This window comes from Pristis pectinata, chromosome 23, assembly GCF_009764475.1.
Source record: "Pristis pectinata isolate sPriPec2 chromosome 23, sPriPec2.1.pri, whole genome shotgun sequence".
NCBI lineage: Eukaryota > Metazoa > Chordata > Chondrichthyes > Rhinopristiformes > Pristidae > Pristis > Pristis pectinata.
Genome location: NC_067427.1, coordinates 9,800,381 through 9,825,681, shown reverse-complemented (window position 1 = coordinate 9,825,681; position 25,301 = coordinate 9,800,381). Strand labels below are relative to the sequence as shown.

The window sequence follows — 25,301 nt, the reverse complement described above, 5'->3', positions numbered from 1 at the left end:
CAACTAGCACTAAGCATGTATATTTGGTACTGGATTTGGTATTGGTATTGGTTTATTATTGTCACTTGTACCGAGGTAGAGTAAAAAACTTGTCTTACAAACTGATCATACAGGTCAATTCAATACACAGTGCAGTTACATTGAGTTAGTACAAAGTGCATTGATGTAGTACAGGTAAAAACAGTAACAGTACAGAGTAAAGTGTCACAGCTACAGAGAAAGTGCAGTGCAATAAGGTGCAAGGTCACAACAAGGTAGATCGTGAGGTCATAGTCCATCTCATTGTATAAGGGAACCATTCAATAGTCTTATCACAGTGGGGTAGAAGCTGTCCTTAAGTCTGGTGGTACGTGCCCTCAGGCTCCTGTATCCTCTACCCGATGGAAGAGGAGAGAAGAGAGAATGTCCCGGGTGGGTGGGGTCTTTGATTATGCTGGCTGCTACACCAAGACAATGAGAGGTAAAGACAGAGTCCAAGGAGCGGAGGCTGGTGTCCATGATGCGCTGGGCTGTGTCCACAACTCTCTGCAGTTTCTTGCGGTCCTGGGCAGAGCAGTTGCCGTACCAAGCCGTGATACATCCAGATAGGATGCTTTCTATTGTGCATCGATAAAAGTTGGTGAGAGTCAAAGGGGACAAACCAAATTTCTTTAGCCTCCTGAGGAAGTAGAGGCACTAGTGAACTTTCTTGGCTGTGGCATCTTCATGATTTGACCAGGACAGGCTGTTGGTGATGTTCACTCCCAGGAACTTGAAGCTGTCAACCCTCTCGACCTCAGTACCATTGATGTAGACAGGTGCATGTGCACCGCCCCCTTTCCTGAAGTCAATGACCAGCTCTTTTGTTTTGTTGACATTGAGGGAAAGGTTGTTGTCATGATACCATTCCACTAAGCTCTCTATCTCCTTCCTGTACTCTGACTCATCACTGTTTGAGATACAGCCTACAACAGTGGTATCATCTGCAAACTTGTAGATGGAGTTAGAGCAGAATCTGACCACACAGTCATGAGTGTATAAGGAGTAGAGTAGAAGGCTGAGGACGCAGCCTTGTGTCCTGATTATAGTTATTTGTCGCTGATTATAGTTGCTTTCCATTGAACTTGAACCTATGTAGGGGTGGGAAGAAGCGGTAACATGCTCAACATCTTTTTAGGCAGTCCCTTGGGACTGATGATGATGTGCTCAACTCCACCCAGCTAATTTTGCCGTAGGTGGTGCTTGGTGGATGCTCCCAATGCATGGACTCGAAATGTTCAGTGCCGTCCTACTTCCAATGATCATGGGCCAAGGATTCCTAGGAATTTTCAAAGTGGTATTGGAAGATCCTTGAATCTTTTCTTCAGTCCAACTGTTCTACTCCATTTGGAATTTGAAGAGATTTGGTACGTCACCAAAGACTCTTGCAAATTTCTATAGGTGCACGGTGGAGAGCATTCTGACTGGTTGCATCACCGCCTGCTATGGAGGCTCCAATGTGCAGATCAAAAGAGGCTGCAGAGCGTTGTAGGGTCAGCCAGCTCCATCACGGGCACAACCCTCCGCACCACCGAGGACATCTTCAAGAGGCAGTGCCTCTAGAAGGCAGTATCCACCATTAAGGACCCTCACCATCTGGGACTTGTCCTCTTCTCGTTACTACCATCAGGGAGGAGGTACAAAAGCCTGAAGACCCACACTCAACATGTCAGGAACAGCTTCTTCCCCTCTGCCATCAAATTTCTGAACAGTCCATGAACCCATGAATTCTGCCCGTTTTGTGGCATCTATTTATTTATTTATTTATTGGTGGCTTTGTAATTTTTATGTCTTGCACTGTACTGCTGTCGCAAAACAACAAATTTCACAACATTTGGCAGTGATAATAAACCTGGGCAGGCACAGTAGTGTAGCGGTTAGCATAACGCTATTACAGCACCAGCGACCCGTGTTCAATTCCGGCCGCTGTCTGTAAGGAGTTTGTACGTTCTCCCGTGTGTCTGCGTGGGTTTCCTCCAGGTGCTCCGGTTTCCTCCCACATTCCAAAGACGTACGGGTTAGGAAACTGTGGCGCCGGAAGTGTGGCGACACCTGCGGACTGCCCCAGAACACTCTACGCAAAAGATGCATTTCACTGTGTGTTTCGATGTACATGTAACCAACAAAGAAATCTTATCTGATTCTGATTCTGTTAATCTGTTTCTGTCACAGAGCTTGAAATATTTCTGGCTCTAGAGCTCTAGTCTGACACAAGCAAATGACGTGACCTGCCCAAAGGAGCTGACTTACTTATGGCAGCACAGGAAGAGTCCATACCCATTCCCAGGAAAGCAATCCCATCAGTCCCATGCAACACACACCAAATGCTGAAGGAACTCAGCAGGTCAGGCAGCACCTATGGAGAGAAATGAACAGTTGACATTCTGGGGCGAGACTCCCGAAACGTCGACTGTTCATTTCCCTCCATGGATGCTGCCTGACCTGCTGAGTTCCTCCATCATCTTATGTGTGTTACTCCATATTTCTAGCATCTGCAGTCTCTCTTGTGTCCTCATCTGTCCCATTCCCCTCTCCTTATTTCTCACATATTCTCTCTCACATGCCCATCAACTACCCTTTGATCCTTTTGCCACTTACTTACACTAAGGGGTAGTTCACAGTAACCAATTAACCTATCAGCAGGTCTTTGGATGTGGGAGGAAACTAGAGCTCTGGGGGAAACCCACAAGGAGAACACACAAACTCCACACAGCATCCAAGATCGGGATCGAACCTGGATCCCTAAAGCTGTGAAGCAGGAGTGCTAACTGCTCCACCACTGTGCCAGCCTTTTTTAAAGCAAGTTACCCATGACCACCTTTTCTGCCTGCCCTCCCACCTTCAGTGATCTACGCTCCAAGATCGCTCTGTTCCTCCTCCCTGTTAAGGATCCTGTCATATATTGAATGTAATAAGGGCCTCAGTGCTGGGGGTGCTCACCTGGGAGAGAACACTGATGTTGATTTGCTTATCTTGTTGGCGGATTTGGAGGATTTTGCAGAGACCACATTGGTAGCATCTCTCCAGTGCTTTAAGGTGCTTCCAAGGATGGTAGGGATCACTGCTGCTCGGTAGACCATACTGGTATTGGTATTGGTTTATTATTGTCACTTGTACCAAGGTACAGTGAAAAACTTGTCTTGCATACCGTTTGTACAGATCAATTCATTACACAGTGCAGATACATTGAGTTAGTACAGAGTGCATTGAGGTAGTACAGGTAAAAATGATAACAGAATACAGAGTAAAGTGTCACAGCTACAGGGAAGTGCAGTGCAGGTAGACAATAAGGTGCAAGATCACAACAAGGTAGATTGTGAGGTCAAGAGTCCATCTCATCGTCTAAGGGAACCATTCAATAGTCTTATCACAGTGGGGTAGAAGCTGTCCTTGAGCCTGGTGGTGTGTGCCCTCAGGTTCCTCTATCTTCTGCCTGATGGGAGAGGAGAGAAGAGAGAATGACCCAGGTGGGTGGGGTCTTTGATTATGCTGGCTGTTTCACCAAGGCAGCAAGAGGTAGAGGCAGAGTCCATGGAGGGGAGGCTGCTTTCCATGATGTGCTGGGCTGTGTCCACAACTCTCTGCAGTTTCTTGCAGTCCTGGGCAGAGCAGTTGCCGTACCAAGCCACGGTGCATCCAGATAGGATGCTTTCTATGGTGCATTGATAAAAGTTGATGAGTGTCAAAAGGGACATGCCAAATTTCTTTAGCCTCCTGAGGAAGTAGAAGCGCTGGTGAGCTTTCTTGGCCGTGTGTAAACAATAGACACCTTTGGTATTCGGCTGTTTCTTGAAATATTATTTTCAATCAATCTTGTGTTTTGATATACAAATTCATATGAAATTCTTGATAATGGCCTGTTCCCATTACTGATAATAAAATCATAATAATCTTCCCCAATGGAGACAATGTCCAGTCTACTGGATTCTCTGCTTCTTTCATATTTCCATAAGACATAGTGAACGACAGGCTATTAGTGAAGTTCAATCCTAGGAACTTGAAGCTCTCAACACTCTCGACCTCAGCACCGTTGATGTAGACAGGTGCATGTACACCATGAGACCTTAATTTGCAAACACCTTTTTTTCTCAGGTAGCTAAGAGCTGTGCTGGTGCACTGAAAACAATGTTGAATTTCATCATCAATATCTGCATTTGTTCAGAAGTGGCTCTTGACACATGGGAAGTCCAAATTTACCAGGGTCACGTTGTGAATCTTTACCATCAGGGTGTGGCATTGTACAGAGGGAGCAGGTTGGTAAATGTTGTGTAAAAGACCCATCTTCTCATCTGCTTCATTGAACTTGGAGGTCAGTCAGAAAACGTGCACGTGCACAAGTATGATTTGCATGCTGCATCTCCACTGGAGAGGTTGGGGTAACCTTGGTTCTGAATCAAGACAATGTAAGTTAGTTGCATTCCAGTGGGAAGTTAATCAGAAGAAAGATTGAATAAATGCCAGGGTAATAATGCAGACTTGCTTGACACCAGTCTGCATGAGATTGGCTCCACTATGAACCTGATGGCTTGGATCATGGCTTGCATACTCATCATGAAGCAAACTTAAAAAGTTTGGCAGTGTAAACGATAGACACCTTTGGTATTCAGCTGTTTCTTGAAATATTATTTTCAATCAATCTTTTGTTTCAATATACAAATTCATATGAAGTTCTTGATAATGGCCTATTCCCATTACTGATAATAAACTCATAATAATTTCCCCAATGGAGACAATGTCCAGTCTACTGGATTCTCTGCTTCTTTCATAAGACAGAGAAGGAGGGCATTTGGCCCATCAATTCTATGCTGGCTCACAGTGCAATCCCACTTCCTCATTAATTTTCCCTGTAACATTATTGTCCCTGCACTCTCAACAATTCCACCACTCACCTCTCCCTACCTATGTTGGGGGGGAGCTTACAGTGTCCGATCCCACCAACTAACCCGCACATCTTTAGGATGTAGGAGGAAACCGGTGCACCTGGAGGAAACCCATGCGGTCATAGGGGGAGCTTGCAAATAGGATTGACCCTGGGTTGCTGGAGATGTGAGGCAGCTCTTGCTGCACCACTGTGCCACTCATTCAGGAGCCTCTCTCTGTTCACATGAGAGGGTGCAACAAAAATTAACATAATATCCGGGCAGTAATATTAGGATAACAAAAAATCTGCTGGAGGAACTCAGTGGGTCAAGCAGCATCTGTGGGAGGAAAGGAATTGTCGACAAGGTGCCTGAGGGCACGTACCACCAGACTTAAGGACAGCTTCTACCCCACTGTGATAAGGCTATTGAACGGTTCCCTTATACGATGAGATGGACTCTGACCTCACGATCTACCTTGTTGCGACCTTGCACCTTATTGCACTGCACTTTCTCTGTAGCTGTGACACTTTACTCTGTACTGTTTTTACCTGTACTGCATCAATGCACTTTGTACTAACTCAATGTAACTGCACTGTGTAATGAATTGACCTGTACGATCGGTTTGTAAGACAAGTTTTTCACTGGACCTCGGTACGAGTGACAATAATAAACCAATACCAACACCAATTTGGGTCGGAACCCTGTATCAGGACTATCAGTGTTTCGGATTGAAACCCTGCCTCAGGACTATTAATAGGGTGAGGTCTTGTTTCTTCTTTCCTACTAGTCATGGAATAACCTCTCTGGGGATATTAGGTAGAGTTTGCTGCCTGTAAGGATGGTGGAAGCAGCCCCTCAGTGCCTTCAAAAAAGAATTAGACTAAATGTGAGAGGGAATAATTTACAGGGCTATGGGGAAAGGCTGAGGGGATGGGACTGACAGGTTGCTCTGCGAGGAGCTCCCATAGACTGGAGGGTGGAAGGTACTGGAACAATTGTATGATTATAAGAAACCAGCAAATTATTTACTCTTTAATTATATCAAAATCTACTGTGTGGGTATGCTGGTGAGTTGTTAGTGCTGAGATTGACTGCAGCAATGAAAAGGTGCCAGTATGTGCATGTCTGTGGGGACCTGAACATCCTGCCTGCAATGTACCCTGCCATGCTCATAGGTATCATGTTTGTACACATGATGTTCTCACATGTGTCACATGTGCACCTGATGTTCTCACATGTCATATGTGTGTACCTTGTGTTCTCACACACGACATGTATGTGCACCTAATGTTCTTGTGTGTCTGTGTGCACCCAATTTTCTCATGTGTCATGTGTGAACCTGATGCTTTCATAAACATCATGTGTGTACACCTGATATTCCCATGTGTATCATGTGTGCACACCCTATGTTCTCACATGTGTCATTGTGTGCACCTGATGTTTTCATGTGTGTTGTGTGTGCATTTATGTTCTCACATCTTGTGTGTGCACCTGATATTCTCATGTACACCATGTGTATGTACCTGATGTTCCTGTGTACACCATGTGTGTGCACCTGATGTTCCCATGTACACCATGTGTGTGCACCTGATGTACCAAACTCCACCCTGCAGCCTGAAGGATCTTGAAGTCAGTTGAATGTAAAGATTCTCAAATAAGTGTCTCAGTCTCCCCTGCCACTCCCAGACCTTTGTGTTTGTGCCTTCACAGATTCTCCCGCTTTCCCAACCCTCAATATGGCAACAACTGAACGGTAATAAAAACAGAAAACTGAGGAAATCCTCAGTTTGTCAGGCAGCGACTGAGGAGAGAGCAATACATAACGCTTCGACTCAATAATCTCTCATTACGTTGACCTGAACCGCTAACCGTTTCCTTTCTCCTGACCAGCTGTGGTTATCCAGCATTGAGCCAGATCTTCCGTTGTTACGGTTTTTGCATTTATTTTAACCATTTGAATGAGACCTTCTCTGTGCGAAGCTCCTCCCAGGGTATGTCAAGGATGTTGACTCATAATGAGATCATATTTAATGAAATTGTTATTGTCGTTGAACAACGTACATGTTTGGGCTGGGGGTCAAATTTCCAGCGCTAAATTCCAATCGTGCAAAGCGTCGTATCAGTTGTAAAGCAACAAACAATCTGCTGGGGGAACTCATTGGGTCGAGCAGCATCTGTGAGGTAGGGGAAAGGAACTGTCGACGCTTCGGGTCGAGACCCTGCATTGACTGTAGAGAGGTTGGAGACATTGACACCCCCCTGCCCACTTGCAAATTCCTCGCACAGAGCAAACTAAACAACAAACTCCAAATAAATTCCTCAAGTGTGCAGATGCCTCAGGAATTATAATCAGCTTGGAGACACAAGGGACTGCAGATGCTGGAATCTGGAACAAAATGCTTGAGGGACTCAGCGGGTCAGGCAGCATCTGTGGGGGGAGATGGACGGTCGACCCGAAACATCAACTGTCCACTCCCCTCCACAGATGCTGCCTGACCCACTGAGTTTGTTATATTTTGCATTATAATTAGCTGGCACAAATTAAACAGAGATCATTTGTGTATTTTGTTTTAAAAATGCCCATGTGAAATGGAGTCCAAGTGCCTTGTGCACGCTTGGGTTTGGACATCTTTCAGCAATGCACAGTGTTTGCTTTAACTTCTCTCCTGGTCTTGACACTTCACGTGCAGTTGCACCGCTGTGTCGCACACACACGGTGCCCGGAGCCCGCACACACACACACACACACACGCTGCTAACTTCCTTGATGATGTGTTAATTACATAAGCACACGCAAATAAATCGCGGGAAAGAGGGAAAAAATGGCGACTTGTGGGGCAGGGAGCTGTGACTGTAACTGGACATATTGACACTCCCCCTCGTCGGGTAGCGGTGCGGTGGATGCGTCGGGGACGGAGTGATTCGCCTGGAAGGGCTTTTGTCGACAGGAGCTTGACCCAGAAGCGACAGACTGCGGTAAAGTGGAAGCGTATGAGAGTGAGCCAGGCAGGAACTGGAGCAGGTTAGTGCTGTGATATGCAGCTCCGAGAGCAGGGAGGCCGGGCTGGGAGGGCTTGAAAATTGCAAAGATATCCTCCGATGGTTGATTGTGGAATTGGCAAGGAATCGGACCTAAGGTTCTGAAGACCTTTTGCATTAAATGCAAATAGTCGGGATTTTGCTAAACCCACCCATATGTCATGGTGGTTTAAGCTGCCGGATTTCTTTTCTAACGCAAACTATTGCCAATGTCTCTATTTATGAAAGTACCGATTATACTGAGTTTTATGCAATACTACCCTAAATTTAAAATATATCATTTTCCAGGATTAGCAATGTGGATATTTCTAGCATACGAGTTAAATCTGATCAGCTGTATTCCGGTGCCGTGTTTTTTTTCGGTTCTGGGGCCCTGTTTGCTACCTGTTGGGCTTTTTTTAAAATTTAAAACAAATCTGAAATTACTTCCTGAATATTTTTTTTTAAATTGTTTAAAAAACGTACAAAGTTATTGCTTTCTAGATAGTCGTGTCTAATGCACACCCCGATTAGGACTGGCGACTGTTAAAGTTGGTCAAAGTAGCATTTTATTCAGTGTAACATTTTAGTTCTGCACCCTGTTATTTCTGACTATGACTGACAATCGGTTTGGATTGAAGTAGGGCATGGGTCTGATTTATTTTTTCATCACGTGTCATCCCCCGTTTTGGTACAACGTTCATATTATGAATGAACTCGATCGTTTTTTTGCAATTTTGCCGCGAGTAAAACAAACTCCAGCCGCAAAACAAAATAACGGCGCTCCTCTGAAAGTCTGCAGCCCCGGGTGACTCTACGGCCCAGGCTGGGTTGATGGACATCGATTGGGGCCACTCAGAAACTTCAGAGCGGCCGCAGCAAACTTTGGACGAATCGCAGGCTTGCTTGGGCGGGGACTCGGGCGGCGCTTCTTGCGAGCTCACTGGTCAACCATTGCACGACATCAGATTCGGAGGCGGGTCTTTCTTGGCGCGCTTTGACGTTCGAAGGAAGTTCCTGTTGAGGATGTATTTAGCATCACCTCTGCATCTTTTATCATCATTGTATACATAGACTTAGAAAGACTTGCATTTATATAGCGCCTTTCATTTCCCTTTAGGACGTCCAAATGCCTTCACAACTAATTAAGTACTTTTATGGTGTTGTTGAAAACTCTAGCTAACTTGCGAAGAAATTCCAACAAATAGCAAAAAGATAATGAACAGGCAGTCTGTTTTTAGGAATATTGTTTGAGGGGAAGATATTGATGCCAGGCTCTGAGGAGAACCCCAGAAGCAAGAAATCTTTTGCATCCAGTTATGAGGGAAGACTATCTAACACCTCACCTAAAATATAGTGCAGCATTTTGTCAGTACTGCACAAGAGTGTTAATCCACAATTTTCTGCTCAAGTCTCAGTTGCGCTTTGAACCCAGAGCCTTTGACTCTGAGTCAACAGGTCCAACTGAGCTGCAGATGACACAGCTTTAATGCTGAACTACACTTGTGAAGTGCAATAAAGCCTTATCAAGATAAGTTGCAGAAAAGCTATGTCACATCATAATAATTGAACTGAGTAACTTGTACAATACTGAAACATTGTTACCAAAATATAAAATGCAGTGGCATCATACTTAATTTGGTACTCTTATGAACCTTACTATGTAACTATATTTTTGGAAAATAATGAATTTAAGAATTCAGATGTAATTTTAGATATATAAATGACTTCCTATCAGGCTAAGGGGCTCATGATAATATCAAAACACCTTAATAAAGAGTTCTGATACTTAGTAAGAGTCAGTGCTTTAAAAAAAGTGACACTTTACTCTGTATTCTGTTATTGTTTTTACCCTGTACTACCTCAATGCACTCTGTACCATCTCAATCCACTGTGTGATGAATTGATCTGTACGAACGGTATGCAAGACAAGTTTTTCACTGTACCTTGGTACAGGTGACAATAATAAGCCAATACCAAAAGTCTTGAGTAGAACGAAAAAGACTATTGAGAATTGCAAGTGTGCCCTTTCAATATAAAAGATGCTTCAAGAACTCATTGTTGAACTGTATTATTTTTGCACTTTGGCTTTTGTGACTGATAGTAAAAAATGAAATTGAAGCATGCTGTTCAAAATGATCCTCAAAATTTGAAAGTGCATTTTAAGAGTGAATATAAAATGTTTGATCACCATCCAATTACTGAAATAACATTGTGATATAAGAGGTTCAGAGTATCTTGAGAGAGTGTGAAAAATAAATTAACAAAAGTCGCAATCCACCGTAACAATTTTATTTGCACAAACATAATGAAGTCTGTACATTCTAAAGACCGTGACATTACTCTGACAATCCATTTGGACCACTGTCTGAGGAGTAATTGCTGTCACACAGTGTGAAGTTCTCATTCACTTCCATTGTATGCTTGAGGAATCAGAAGTAAAATGTAGAACTCATGTATGTATATTGGGGGCTGGAGAATTTGTGGTAAGTGTTGTCCCAGAGATGATGCATTGTCTAAGATAGCTTTTATTCCAGATTTCATTAAACAAGTAAATTGCCTGCACCATGGAAGTCCTTTAAACCCTACTATGTTTCAATATGTAAAATGATATTACAAACAATTCAAAATGCTTTTTTTCTCTTTTATTCTCATACTGAAAATCCATCTGAGAAGGTACATAATTTTGCTTTGTCTAATTATTTTCAATCATTAACATAGATGCAGATAAAACTAAACTTAAGAAGGAACTGCAACACATAACAAAAACATTTAAAAGTATAATCATTTAATATCTGTTGGCATCGTAGAAATTTATGGCAGAGGTGGAAGTCATTTAGCCTACTCTGTGACCATGCTAGTCTAAAAAAATAGTTATGGTTAATTCTACTTGCCAGCACTCAGTCTGCAGCCTTGTAAGTTATAGCTCTTCAAGAGCTCATCTGGGTGCTTTTAAAAGTGATCAAGGTTTCCTGCCTTTTGAGAAAGGGAGTTCCAGACTCCCAACACCTTTTAGGTGAGAATGCTTTTCCTCACCCTCCTCTCTAATCCTTTTGGAGCAGCACACTCAAAATGCTGGAGGAACTCAGCAGGTCAGGCAGCATCTATGAAGGGAAATAAACATTTGACGGTTTGGGTCGAGACCCTTCATCAGGACTAGAAAGGAAGAGGGCAGAAGCCGGAATAAGAAGGTCGGGGGAGGGAGAGGAGAACCATGCAGGCAGGTGATAGGCGAGTCCAGGTGAGAGGGGGAAGGTAGGAGGGTGAGGGTGGGTTTATTTCCCTTCATAGATGCTGCCTGACCTCCTGAGTTCCTCCAGCATTTTGTGTGTGTTGCTCCAGATTCCAGCACCTGCAGAATCTCTTGTGTCTCTAATCCTTTTGCCCAGCACCGTAAATTAAGTGCCAAGTTACTGACATCTATGTTAAGGGAAATTGTTCCTTCCTTTTCACCCTGCCTTGGTATGTCATAATTTGATTAAATCTTTGATTAAATCTCCCTGCAACCTCCTTTGTTTCAACCCAGTCAATCTCTGCTCATAACTAAAATCCTTCAGCCCTGGCAACATCTCCTCTCCACCCTCTCTAGTGCTATCATTATCCTTCTTCAAAGCATTTCACAGATGCTTTGGAGTATGGTGACTGTTGTGAAGGTAAATCTAGTTTTATTTGAAGGCGGAATCTTGGTCAGGATACCTGGAGAATTGGTTGTTCTTTCCCAAGCAGTATCTCCCACTGAAACAACACAATTGTGTCCTCAAACAGGTATCATCTCATTAACATCGTATCCCTCAGTGGACTGGTGTGTTTGCTTAAACTGAGTGCACACACTTGCTGTGAAGGTTTAATTCACAATCTTCCAATATAGAAACTGATGTTACCGCCTGACTTGAGATGTATCGTGCAAAGAATTAACAACAAATATTTGACTGAAGTGCATAAAATATTATTCAGATTTACTCCTTAGTGTGTGGCTGTGCAAAAATGTAACCAGTTGGGGCACAATGTCAACTACACAGGGGAAGATTTAAGAAATGGACAGGGGTATTATGAGCATGATATACTTTACAGCAAACTAGTCAAAAGTAAAGACAAGACTCCCAGATCCAGATGGATTGCATTGATAGATATTCAAATGAACTAGCAAAGAGCTATTATCTATTTGCACAAATTAAGCAATGAAAGGAGGAGATGTAAACATAGAACAATACAGCACAGAACAGGCCCTTCGGCCCACAATGTTGTGCCAACATAGCTATTCCCTCCTACCTACAGAATGCCCATATCCCTCTATTTTCCTCTCATTCATGTGCTCATCCAAGCCCCTCTTACTTGTATTTATGTAGTGCCTTTAACATGCAAAATATCCGAAGGCCCCTCACGATAGAATTAGCAAACAAGTGTTGGTACTGAGCCAGCTAGTGAGATATAGTGATCAAAAAAAGCTTGGTCACAGTTAAGTTTTAAGTATCATGTAAAAGGAGAGGAGGTTATTCAGGGGATTCCTAATCTTAAGGTCTTGGGACCTGAAGACGTGGCCACAATGGTGCAGATGTAAGTTGGAAATGCATGGAAGACCGGGTTTGGAGGAGTGCAGTTATTCACCTGGACTACTACACCAGTGCCTCCGAAATCCAACACCTCTACCACAAAGTGGGACAAGGCGGCAGCTACCAAGAGGCACAATTACCTCCGGGTTCCCTCCATTTCCCTTTAGGACGTCCAAAAGCCCTTCATAGCCAATGAAGTACTTTTGTAGTGTACTGTTGTAGAAAACTCTTGTAGAAAACTCTTGTAGACAGAGTACTCTGTGCAAAGTGTAAACTCCAAAAAATAACAATAATGATAATCTGTTTTTAGAAATATTGTTTGAAGGCTGGTTAATTGTCACTGGCAGGGATGGGCAATAAGTGCTGGCTTTGCATCCCAAAAACTGAACTTAAAAAGTAATTGTGGGCTGAGCAGGGTGCAGAGACAAGGAAGCTTGAGGCCACAAAGGAGTTTGACAGAAAAGATGAGGGTTTTAGCAGTAAACTACAGGCAACCAGTGACAATTAGTTTCCCATCAGTGGTATTAAAGCTATTGGAAACATTTTGCTAAAATATCCAGAAACAAAAGATCTAGAAATGGAGAATATAGTAAAAACTAGTACAAATTTCTCCAAAATTCAGGCTTAGTATTATAGATATGCTCTGAAGGAATGCAGAGTAGACAGGACCTTCAGAAGGCTTTCAGTAAGGTACCAAATAAAAGGTTCATGATACAGGACAGGAATGGGGGCCAGGCAGCAACTGGTTTGAACAGTGGGAGTTGGGGCTATTTTTCAGATTAGCAACAAATGGGAAGTGGTGTCCTACAGGGGTTAATGCCAAAACCAGAGTTGTTCACCACATAGATAAACGATTAAGATCAGAAATTAGTGATTCAAGTTTAAATTTGGAGATACCAAGTTTGTTAGGCTGGGTAGCAATGATATAATTAACAATGTCCAAAAGCGCACCTAAACGCATAAAGGCCATCTCCAGGTTACAAATGGGTTCAGTTTTTACAGACCTCCATGGTATCCTTACAAATGGCATCATAAGCACATAGGACTGATAAGAAAAAATAATTAATTAGTAATTGGTTTATTATTGTCACGTGTACCGAGATACAGTGAAAAACTTTATTTGGCATGCCATCCAGACAGATCACTTCAAAACATAAGCACATCGAGGTAGTACAAGGGAAAAGCAATAACAGAAAGCAGAATATAGTGTTAGTTACAGAGAAGCTGGAGCGCAAGTAGACAATAAGGTGCAAGGGTTATGATGAGGTAGATTGTGAGGTCAAGAATTCATCTTTATTGTGCAAGAGGTCCATTGAAGAGTCTTATAACAGCAGGATAGAAGCTGTCCTTGAGCCTGGTCGTGCGTGTTTTCAGGCTTTTGTATCTTGGAAGCTAGTTTATAGGAACAAATTTATGTACAGGTTGTCCCCAAGTTATGATAGGGTTCAGTACCTGTGAACTGTTCATCACCCGAACAGTCAGAAAAGCAGCCGCAAACCAAGCTCCCAGGTGGCAGAAGATGCCTGCCCCCCTGCAGCAGCCGACAAATCCACACCACTCATCTCCCAAACACTTGTTCATATGTATGGGCTGTAAATAAGTCAAGTGTTTGTAAGCTGGGGGAGACCTTACATCGGTCAGACTTTTGAATTTAATAATATCATGGGAGCTTGTTTGTACGTAGGAATGTCCATAAGTCAGGTGTTCATAACCCAGAGACAATCAGTAAACAGATTGCAGAGTGGGTAGTTAATTGGCAAATGAAATTGGCTATAATGAAGTACAATATCAAAATTTAGGCATGGTAACAAAATACTGGGAGGGTGGTGGTGGCTAACATTGAGGTAAACTTCAACAAAATGCAAGACATTAACAAATGTTTAGAATGGAGATGTAAATAACAAACGAATTTCACCAGTAAGGTAACACATTCACAAATTCTTAGAAAGACCAATGCAGATTAGCAAGTGAAAACTAATCACTGCGGTAATTTCTATTTGAAAAGAATCGAGAAAACCGTATTGACATATAGACCCATGTCCTGGACTTTGTATGAAACTGCATAAAATAATATATAATAACAGGACTGTGGGAGTACAAGAATTAGCCAATATTGAAAAGGCTGGAAAATAAAGCACTGAGAATGATCCAAATAGCATGCTTTAAAATTATGAACATGCTTGATACATAGAGGTAGGGAAAAGGTTTTCATTTCAGAACAGTCTAAATCCGGGATAATATTGTATAAATCCAATAAGGAATTCAAAATAAACTCCTTTACCTAGAGAGCAGTTAGAATGTGGAACTTGCTATCACATGGAGTCATTGAACATGAGACTAACATATACAGGGTGAAGAAGTGTTATAACAACGGCATGAAATGAAGTAAATATAATGGGAAAGGCGTTATGTGAAGCCTCTGTCTGGGTCATAGATTTCAGGTTACCCCATTGTGAGATGGTTTTTATTCCAGCAGGTATAAAGAGAACACTTAATCCTTGGAAGATGAGAAACAAAATGAAGTGGAAGAAAATCAGAGTGGTGGGAGGTTTATATGGAGCACAGATAAATTGTGCCTAATGGACTGTTTTCTGTGCTTTAGATCCCATCCAGTATCATTGATGTAACTTTGGAGTAACTTTTTAAAATTTCTTGAAGTGACCTAAGCTCTAAAAGGTGATGGGCATCAGTTCAGAACTTAGCAACATTCCAGTGTGCTGGACCAATCACTTCCTCTGGTATAAAATGTTCAGTACATTTGAGTGTGTAGAAACTGCTGGTTGGCTAACATTGTAATAATATTGTTAATGTGTGATTTTTCTTTTATCCCCCACGTTTTGATTTTACAGTAAGAGGAGGAGCTGATGGAGAAAGGCACATTGGAGCTGAGCGATGTTGGTATCATCAACAAAAAGATCGAAAAAATCTCTGTCAAACCTCTGCAAAATGGAACTGTGCATGTACAACAGGAATGTGCATTTACAGAAGGACAGTATGTCTTATCCAGATGGACAGATGGGTTGGTCTACCTTGGAAAAATCAAGAAGGCATGAATATTCCTGACTAAAACAGTAAAATAACAAATGTTGCTTTTAATAAGATGGCTCTATCTAATATAGCACTTCCTATTTCTAAATGCTGTGAGCCTTGACGGTATCCTGGCGACAGTACTGAGGATTTGTGCCCCAGAACTAGCCTTTAGCCAAATTATTCCAGTACAACTACAATACAGACCGACTCAGCAATATGGAAAATTGCCCTGATTTGTCCTGTTCCCCAAAAGCAAGAGAAACCCAATCCACTAATTACTTTCTGATCAGTACTCTTAATCATCAGGAAAGTAATAGCAGGTAACGTGAAAGGTGCCATCAAGTGGCAGATAACCTGCTCACCTGTCATCAGTTTAGGGTCACCATAACCACTCAACCTCAAGACTCATTTTAGCCTCAGTACAAACATGGGCATTTGTGCTAAATTCCAGAGCTGAGGTAGCAGTGACTGTCCTTGACATTGAGGTAATATTTGCCTGAGTCAAGGGGTCTCACTAAATTTGCAGCTAATTGGTAGCAAGGCGAAAAAATTCTCCAAATAGCGTGGAGTTACGTTTAGCCCAAAGGAAGACAGTTCTGGTTGTTAAAGGCCAATCATCTGAATCCAGGACATCCACAGGTGTAAAACGCATGTGGCATGCTTACCTTCGTAGGTCAGGGCACAGAATATTGAAGATGGGATGTTATGTTGCAACTTTACAAAACTCTGGTTAGTCCACACTTAGAATATTGTGTGCATTTCTGGTCGCCCCACTGTAGGAAGGATATAGTTGTGCTGTAGAGAGTGCAGAGGAAATTCACCAGGATGTTGCCTGCATTGGAGGACTTTAGTTATGGGGAGAGATTGGATAGACTGGGCTTGTGTTCCCTGGAGCGAAGGAGGCTGAAGGGTGGCCTGATAGATATAAAATTGTGAGGTATCGATAGGGTAGTCAGAATCATTTTCCCATGATAGGGTTATCAAAAACAAGAGGGCAGAGGTTTCAGGTGAGAGGAAGGAGTTTTAAAGGGGATTTGAGAGGAAAGTTTTTTATGCAGAGAATAAAAAAACGAGGATGGAAGGATACAGACCTAGTGTGGGAAAGTGGATCACTGCAGATATATAAAAGGCCTTTCAGCTCACTGAGCCCGTGCCATCAACCACCCATTTACACTCATCCTACATTAAATTCTGCAACTTTATTTCCCCCATATGCCTATATTTTCGTTTCCCAAATTTATTGGTTGTCCCTCCTCCAGTTAGTTCCAGTTCAAAATGTTCCATGTTTTTCCTCATATCCATCTTGTGCCCAAAATTTTAAATCTGCATTCCCTAGACTTTTAACCATCAGCTAATGGGAACAGTTTTCCTTTGTCTACCTTGTCTTAACCCGTCAGAATCTTGTTCATCATTGCAAATCTCCTGTCAACCTCCCTTGCTTCACGGAGAACAATTTCTCCAGCTTAACCTTGGAGCTAAAATTCCTCATCCCTCGAATGATTCTGGTAAATCTCCTCTGCATCCTTTATATAGAGTGTCGTGACAAGAAATGGACACAGTGCTTCATTTGTAGCCTGACCAGGACGTTTAGAGGTTAAGTATAACTGCTGTGCCATTGAATTTGGGTACCTCTATTGAAGCCCAAAATCGCATATGTTTTTAAAGATCCATGTGCATGAATTTCTGATCCCTGTGTTCCTGCGTTCTTTTTAGAACTGTGCCACTAAATCCATATTACCTCTCCCATCCCTTCTGCAGTAGTGCATAACTTCACACTTCTCTGCATTAAATTCTGTTTACCATGTCTCAACACATCCATGCTGTTTTAGTTAAGTGTCTAATGTTAGATAAGAATTGAGGACAGGCCATTTGTTCTGTCCAAGTTGAGTAAATTCACGATCTTATCATGGTTTCTAACTGCTCTTAATACACTTTTTTGCTGCTTAATAAATTAGTCTAAAATTTTTATTTCTTGTTGGGTAAAGAATATTTATTGCTGGTATCAGTAGTAAAATCTATTTTCATTGATTTACATTCTGTGATATTCCCCAAACATAATGTTGTGCGCTGTGGTAATGCAGGAAAAATGGGGGCAGCAAGATCCCACGAACAGGATTGTGATCATGCTGAGGTAATCTGGTTCTGTGATATTGACTGAAGGTTAAACATTGGCGCAAAGGATAATCTCCTTGTTCTTCCTTAATAACGTCACTCTACTGTCGCATCTGAGAGAAGCTCCTCCTACATAATGTAGCAGTTTTTAATAGATTGCATTAATAATTAGAATATCCAGCATCAATCAATGCTCAGATATGAACCACATTTGCTGCTCAGTTTATGGACTAATTTTGTTTAAATTTTTCAGGTGAACAAACATAAGCAAAATTGCCTTTTAGTCTTTGAAGATAATTCTGAATTTTGGATTCTTTGGAAGGATATACAGCATGGTGAGTATATTGCTCAGGACTATGTGGATGCCTACTGGGGGATGCCACATTATTATTGCTACCATCATTATAGGACCTAACTGCAGTTTAAAAGGCTAAAATGATCTCATTATGATCAATAATGGCTTTGCTTTCATTGATAGAAAGAACGTGTATTTAGATACCTTTCTCGGCCTGAGGTTGTTCCCAAGCACGTTATAGTAAAAAAAATACTTATTAAGTGTGGCCACTGTTGCATAGTGGGAAACTGCAACCAATTTTGTGCACAGCAAGATCTTTCTTTACTCTTTCTTAACCATTTGTGTTTTCAAGCACCTCTAACAAACCTTCTCTTAGTCTTTTCTGGTGTATGAAAAATAACCCTAGCCTCTCCATTCTATTCATGTGATTGTAAGCCCTCGTCCTGAAGGCTTCTCAGTAACTCTCCTCTGTATCCAGCCTAAGTTCTCCCTGGAGCGTGTCCCCAGAAATGGACTCTGTATTCATAAAACTAATGTTTTATGTACCCTGTTCATAAAGCTTGGGGTTCCATTGGCCCTGTCAACCAGTGATCTGGCAGAAAGGCCTCCAGGTCACTCTTGTTGCACTCACTTTAAAATGGTATCATTTATCTTTTACCAACTCATTCTTCCTATCAAAATAATATCACCCCACACTTTCCTTTGTTACGCATAATATATTTAAGATGTGATTAGTTACTGTGCTCAAGAAGCAAATTATCGCAGATGTTGGAAATCTGAAATAAAACAGAAAATGGTGGAGGTACTCAGCAGGTCAGACAGCATCTGTGGTGAAAGGAAAACAGAGTTAATGCTTCAGGTCATTGGGCTGAAATGTTAGCTCTGTTTCTCCCTCCCCAGATGCTGCCTGACCTGATATTTTTCCAGGAGTTTTTGTTTTATTAGTTGTAGAAGTATGTAAAAAAAAAAATAAGAAAGAGCTTTTTTTTCTCTCTTCTCCCCACTTTCTGAAGGTCTTGCTGGAACTAGGTTCCATACCCACCAACAGCTCTCCAGCATTTCACCCAGGTACTCCACAGGGAAAACCAGCAGGCTACCTCACAGAGTTATTGTCACAGAGTTAAACCTGGCCCCTGCCCTTAATTCCCCCACAAATACTTTTCAATCACTGAAGTATCAGTGAGATCAGCCAATGGAGTAGAATTAGTACAGTGGAATAATATGGGTGATAGAGAGCCAGAGGTTCATTTTCAAACTCATCTGATTTCTATTCCCATTTAATATAAATGAACATTTGAAGAGAGTTCGAATGTGTTGCGGTCAGAGCTGTTTTCTCCCTTCAGTTATCTTGTGGTATGTGCTAATTGAAAGCTCTGTCTGCAATATATTAACATTTAATTCTTGCTTATCCTTCATTTGTCTTTACTGTGTGACTCTTTGTCCAGGATTTTCAGGTTTTATCTTTTTTTTATCTTAAACAGCGGGAGTTCCGGGTGAAGAGCCGAAATGTAAGGTCTGTTTGGAAAAAAACTCCATGCCTCCCAACGAAATTTTGATTTGTGGCAAGTGTGGTCTAGGTAAGAGAACTGTTTGCAATCCCCTTATGGACTGCCCAAGGGCAGCCTGATCCCCACAGAGGGCATTTCCTACTTTATCTGGAACTCCGGATGATCAGAGGAGGCAGCACACTCTCCCAGTGGGAAAGGAATATGAAGAGTGCCATCCCACACAATCTTTCATAATTCTCCTTATCCTGATCCTGTATCAAAGGGACTGTGGCCACGGCTTCAGTCTGAGGCAGGAATGAGGTGTGACACATGGATATTTAAATCATACAACAGTCCGTGACCTGTGCAACCCAGTTAGAGGAAATAGCACAATGTCATTGGTTGGAATGAAACTGAAGTTCACTATCTTTGAGGTCACCATTTGATATTTGAAAATCCTCTAAACAGGCCCTGAGAAAACAACATTAATTAATAAATAATATGTGATATTCCACCCCAGCAAATACTTTGAATGCTTTGTAATCTATGATGCAAGTTGTCTTATTGAAAAGACATTAAATGTATTGTGTTGCCGTAAGATTCTAGGTGCATTCTTGGGACTATTTGGAGATATAATTATCCCCTAGTGTGACTGATAGAAAGGACGTGTATTTTTTTCTTGCATTCATGTAGAAAAGATTGTGATAAGTTGAATGAAGTATTGAAAGGCTCAAGATTCACCACATCATTATTCTCAGATTTTCTTTGTCTGCTTTAAGCAATTGTAATCCTTGAGGTTTGTTACTTGCTCAATGACTGTGGACACCAACAGGGAATCTGCTTAACGTGTCTCTAGTGCAGCCAATATTTTATGTGTCTTTGCTGGAGAGATACTACTGTTTCACTGAAGTATAGAAGTAACTTTATGTTCCCTTTTCAAGCAGAGCTCTTTACTCCAATCTATCTTTTCCCTGTGTTCTTGAATATTCTTGCATTTTAAATATCTTTCCGATGTTTAACCATTATCCTACACCCTGCCTCAATGATCATTAAAGGTACAGTGTTCCACTTACTACTAACACACCTGGTTAAAACAAAGTCTTCCACATTACTCCCTCCACTTTGTATCCCCATGTGGCCATTTTCTTCAACCAGTGAAAATATTATTGCTACCAAGAACCTTAGATAATTTTGAAATCTTATTTCCAAAACTCGAGTCATACAGTCATAGACAGAAACAAGTCCTTCAGCCCAACTCATCCATGCTGACCAAGGTGCCTAACTGAGCTAGTCCCATTTGCCTGGGTTTGGCCCATGTCCCTCTAAACTTTTCCTATCCATGTACCTGTCCAAATGTCTTTTAAAGTTGCAGTTGTACCTGCCTATCCCACTTCCTCTGGCAGCTCATTCCATATATTCACCACCCTCTGTGTGGGGAAAAACTTGCCTCTCAGGTCCCCTTCAAATCTTTCCCTTCTCACCTTAAACCAATGCCCTCTAGTTTTAGACTCCTCTACCCTGGAAAAAAGACTGACCATTCATCTTATCTATGCCCCGCATAATTCTATCAACCCCCATAAGGTCACCCCTCAGCCTCCTTCGCTCCAGGGAAAACAATCTCTCCTTTTAACTCCAGTCCCAACAATATCCTTGCAAATCTTTTCTGCACCCTTTCCAGCTTAATGATATTCTTCCTATAGCTCGGTGACCTAAACCATACACAATTTTCCAAGTGCAGTCTCACCAATGTCTTGTAAAGCTGTAACATGACGTTCCAACTCATGTACTCATTTGATTTGTTACAAGTTATGGGTTGTGAGCATTGGCAGAGAACTGTATTGGTTTTGTAAATCTTCCATTTCCAATCACGTTTTATGGCATGGAGTATTTAAATGGAATCACTAGCATCTTATGAAGTCAGGTAAGAACGTATTTACTGCACTTACAGAACACTGAGACTTTATTCCGTTAATTAGTATATTCTCCCTTGTTTCCAGTGTTTTAGTCCATTTTGTGAAATAAGCTGCCTGTTTCCCTTTGTATGATCTTTCTGTCCCTCTGGAAGCTACTTTTTTTCAGTGCCTGCCACTCAAAGACAGATTAGAAGCAGGAACTTCCACTCTGTGGAATTGCACACACTAACAATTCACATGAGTGCACAGTGCACCATTCATACAAGTATATAGGAAGTGCCACTCATTCATCAAAACGACCACAGCTCTGAAGGAATCAATAGTCCCACTTCCTTGCTCATTCCTCTTAGCTCTGCAATTGTTTTCCTTCATTTAACCAATTCCCTTTTAAGAGGTGCTATTCCTTTTCAGGCTGTGCAGCCCTGACCATAATCACTCTCTGCACAAACATACTCTTCATCTCTCCTCTGCTTTGGACAATTAAATCTGATTCCTCTACTGAGCCTCCTCCCTCATTCTCCCTACTTACTCCCATTAAAACCTTTCATATTTGCCAGCTATTAAATCTCCCTTAGCCTTTTCAGCTCCAGGGAAAATAATCTCGATTTTCTGGTCCTTCCACAGAGCTCAGTGGATTATCCCTGTAAATCTGTGGTTCAAGCTGTTATCGTGAGCCTTGAAAAAGCAAATCAACTGAAATGTCCAAAATTTTATGTCAGGGTTGTGTCCTCATGGAGCTGGCATCTAATCCAGGCACCAAAAAAACCTTTAGGATAGACGGTTATTTTACCCCATTAATTTTGTTGTGGAAGTTCTTAAGGTATTTCTGAATGTACGACAAGCTTGATTGTGGTGATGTCAGTGACCTGCTGTTTGGTGCATTATTCCTAAGGAATGGGAGCGAGGAATTTTTGGAATAAAGAAGGTTTATTTCCGAAGAAGTGGTGCTAAATTCCAATTTACTCTTAAGGAAAAGGCAGCTGTCACTTAGTGAATTGAGTTTGAGCACTTTGAACCAAATCCACAGTACAGAAATGATTCTAATTCACTGCTACAGCAGCAATCTCACACCAATAGTGCAGGAAAAATAACGTGACACAAACCGGTGCAGAGAGGAATGCTCTTTCAAAGGTAGGGACTTGCGTGTTATTGGAATGAACTTAACTCTGCAACTGAGAGGCTATGGTAATAGGAAATGATGGAATAGTTGTTCCTGGAGTAACGCCTGGACTTTTGGACTATTTATCCAGAATCATGAGTTCAAATACATCCAAGTAGTTGGAGAACTTAAATTGAAGAAAATAAATAAATTTGTAACTATTTTTAAACTACTAGTCTGCATAACTACAAAACTACTGAATTGTCATTAAAGCCTATCCAGTTCATTCATGTCCTTCAGGGTAGGAAATCTGCCTTCCTTGTCTGCTCTGGCCTACATGTGACTTCAGAACCACCAATGGGTTGATTGTTCTGGGGCAATTAGGGATGGATAATAAATGCTGGCTTTGCCAGTAAGATCTAAACCTCGTGTGATCCTGGCCTCCTGAAAGGGGTGTATTCCAGTTCTAGCAAAGATGCCTCTCAATTTAACAAGCAGAAAATTAACAGTAGAACTGCCATTTGTCTCGTTTTATTTTCACAGAGGTTGTTTATTTCATGTTCACTTGCAATAAAAGAAAATAATTTGTCTCGATCAAAAGAAATACAATTATAATTTGAATGTTAAAACTTTGTTTCTCTTTAGGTTATCATCAGCAATGCCACAATCCCAAAGTTGACAGAACAACAAATGCATCCACCGCTCCCTGGTTCTGTCGGCAGTGTATATTTGCATTGGCTGTCAGGGTAAGGACTGTGCTGGTTTATGTACCTGGTATCTTTACCATGTTAAATATTGTCCGAGTGTGATTAAAAACTGCAAGTATGTCTTTAAAAGATTATTACCCAAAAGGTGAAATTTGTAGTATTGTCCCATTTTGAAGGAAGAATATTCAAAACCCAATTATCATTTAAGACCTAAGATTCTGGAATTGGTTACAAAAATTAGTGTTAATTTGCAAGATTCAAAAGCAGGTTTGGAACATGAAGAAACACAGAATTAAATGATTGTGCCTACAAAGATAAAATTTGTTAACCGACAGCTGTAAGTGCACACCTCTCAGCATTGATTGCCATTTTTCTTTTGCTGTTTGATTTTGAATCAAATGTCATATTTGTAACTCGGGAGCAGGTGTGACACTTTCAGTCCCACTGCTGTTCAACTGGTTCAACAAAGGAAACATCTGATGTATCACAGAATATGGTGCAAGTCACTGAGAGGAACATCAACACACCATTCCGCACCACACACACTCTCAACAAGTAAGCAAATACTGGAATCCTACGGATTTAATTTTTTTTTAATGATAACAACCAAAAAAAACACATACCCAAAAACGTACTTTGAAAATTTGTTTTTATTTGAACACTGATGAAACTCAGCCTATTTTGTAATGCCAACCATACGTTGTGCTTTAAGAATGATTTTTTTTTTAAATGGGGATATCATGCATGGACTATTGATAAATTGCATCTGATAGTGGATACAGAGAAACCACACTGGTCAGTAATGTGATAGGATAACTCGGGGGGGAAAACACCCAGGTGAGTAAAAACACAGGTGGTAATGAACAGCTTTGAAAGTACAAGTATTATTGACTGTCATTGCCAAGTTAGTTGCCAATTATTAAAGAAACCAAAAATTGACTGAAGCTTTTGTTAAAGTAACTGGAAGTACCTGATTTTACCAAACAATGTTAACTTTAAAAAAAACCAAATGAAGCCAAAATAAGAAGAATTCAAGCCTCCTGAGCAGAAACCATTCAATCCAGGTCTTGCCTAACCACAGGAGAACCTGAAGCAGAGGTGAGTTTTAACAGAGTCTTTGAGATGGAAGAACTACTTTGGAGTGACTGGGGGAGGATGAGATGCTACTTGGGTTGATGACAAGTGCCAAGTTTGTATTTTGGCAGTGGGGTAACCATAATGTGTCCTGGTCATGGTGCTATTGTGCAAAGCTTTCAGTGGAGATGTAGTGATTACTAATGTAGTGCGATGGTGATGTCATGTCATTGGATGTGTTTTACTGTGTCTTCTTAACAGAAAGGAGGTGCTTTGAAAAAGGGACCATTCGCTAAAGCCTTGCAGAGTGTCAAGCAGGTTTTGCCCTACAATATGCATGAACTTAATTGGGATTCTCTGCATAGAACTAATCTGCAGCAGTGTTACTGTTACTGTGGAGGACCTGGAGAGTAAGATTTGCAGTATTTTTTTTCTGTTAATTCCCCTGCCCCTTACATCTCTTGATTTTTTTAACTGGTGCAATTTATTCTTCCTTTGTTGGTTACTTAAGGGAAATCTCCAGTGATGTGGCATAGACATTAAACCTTCTCCCCAAGCTAACCGATACAGTCCGCCCTGCATTACAGTCGCCAGAGTTATGGACACCTGTATACATGAATATAATATTATTATGCACACCTGTATACACGAACACAATATCATTAAATTCAAAAGTCCAATGTACATACATGTTTGTTCCTATGAACAATAGAACTAATTTCCTCTCTCTCCCCACTTTGAGTAATTGTTCTTTCTTATCAGTCTTATATGCTATTGATGCCATTCATTACGATACTGCAGTGGTAAGGTTCCATAACGATTATTTTCCAATTTATGGACAAAATTAACTTATGGATGTCCGTAAAAATGGAATCTGTTTGTTACCCAGGGGTAACCTGTAGAGGTTTGATCAGAGCCCAGCATGTGGGGAATTGAGTCAGTTACTATGCCCCTACACTAATTTGCAACATTCCCCGTTAAAGTGGGTAATTAGGTAGGAAGGAATGTTAAATGTGCTTCCATCTAGTTATAGGCTGTTTCTCTACAGTGTCAAATTTCACATCCTATATGTCAGTGATAATAAATCTGATTCTTCTCCACTAGACCAGTCAGATCCAATGAGTACAGTGCTACAG

The 25,301-nt window shown here is 41.4% G+C and overlaps 1 protein-coding gene across 3 annotated transcripts in view; it reads left to right on the top strand.

Annotated features, from left to right (window-relative positions):
- The first annotated feature begins 7,702 nt into the window (after positions 1-7,702).
- phf19 (PHD finger protein 19) overlaps positions 7,703-25,301 on the top strand; it is a 37,468-nt gene continuing 19,869 nt past the window's right edge. For 2 of the 3 annotated variants that reach the window (XM_052037320.1, XM_052037319.1), the window contains exons 1-6: positions 7,703-7,902; positions 15,298-15,495; positions 17,844-17,925; positions 19,367-19,462; positions 23,030-23,130; positions 24,427-24,575. In XM_052037320.1, the coding sequence (XP_051893280.1) occupies positions 15,313-15,495; positions 17,844-17,925; positions 19,367-19,462; positions 23,030-23,130; positions 24,427-24,575 (611 nt within the window). In that variant the 5' untranslated portion in view covers positions 7,703-7,902; positions 15,298-15,312. The remainder of the gene's footprint in view (positions 7,903-15,297; positions 15,496-17,843; positions 17,926-19,366; positions 19,463-23,029; positions 23,131-24,426; positions 24,576-25,301) is intronic. The other variant, XM_052037321.1, reaches the window with a different exon arrangement.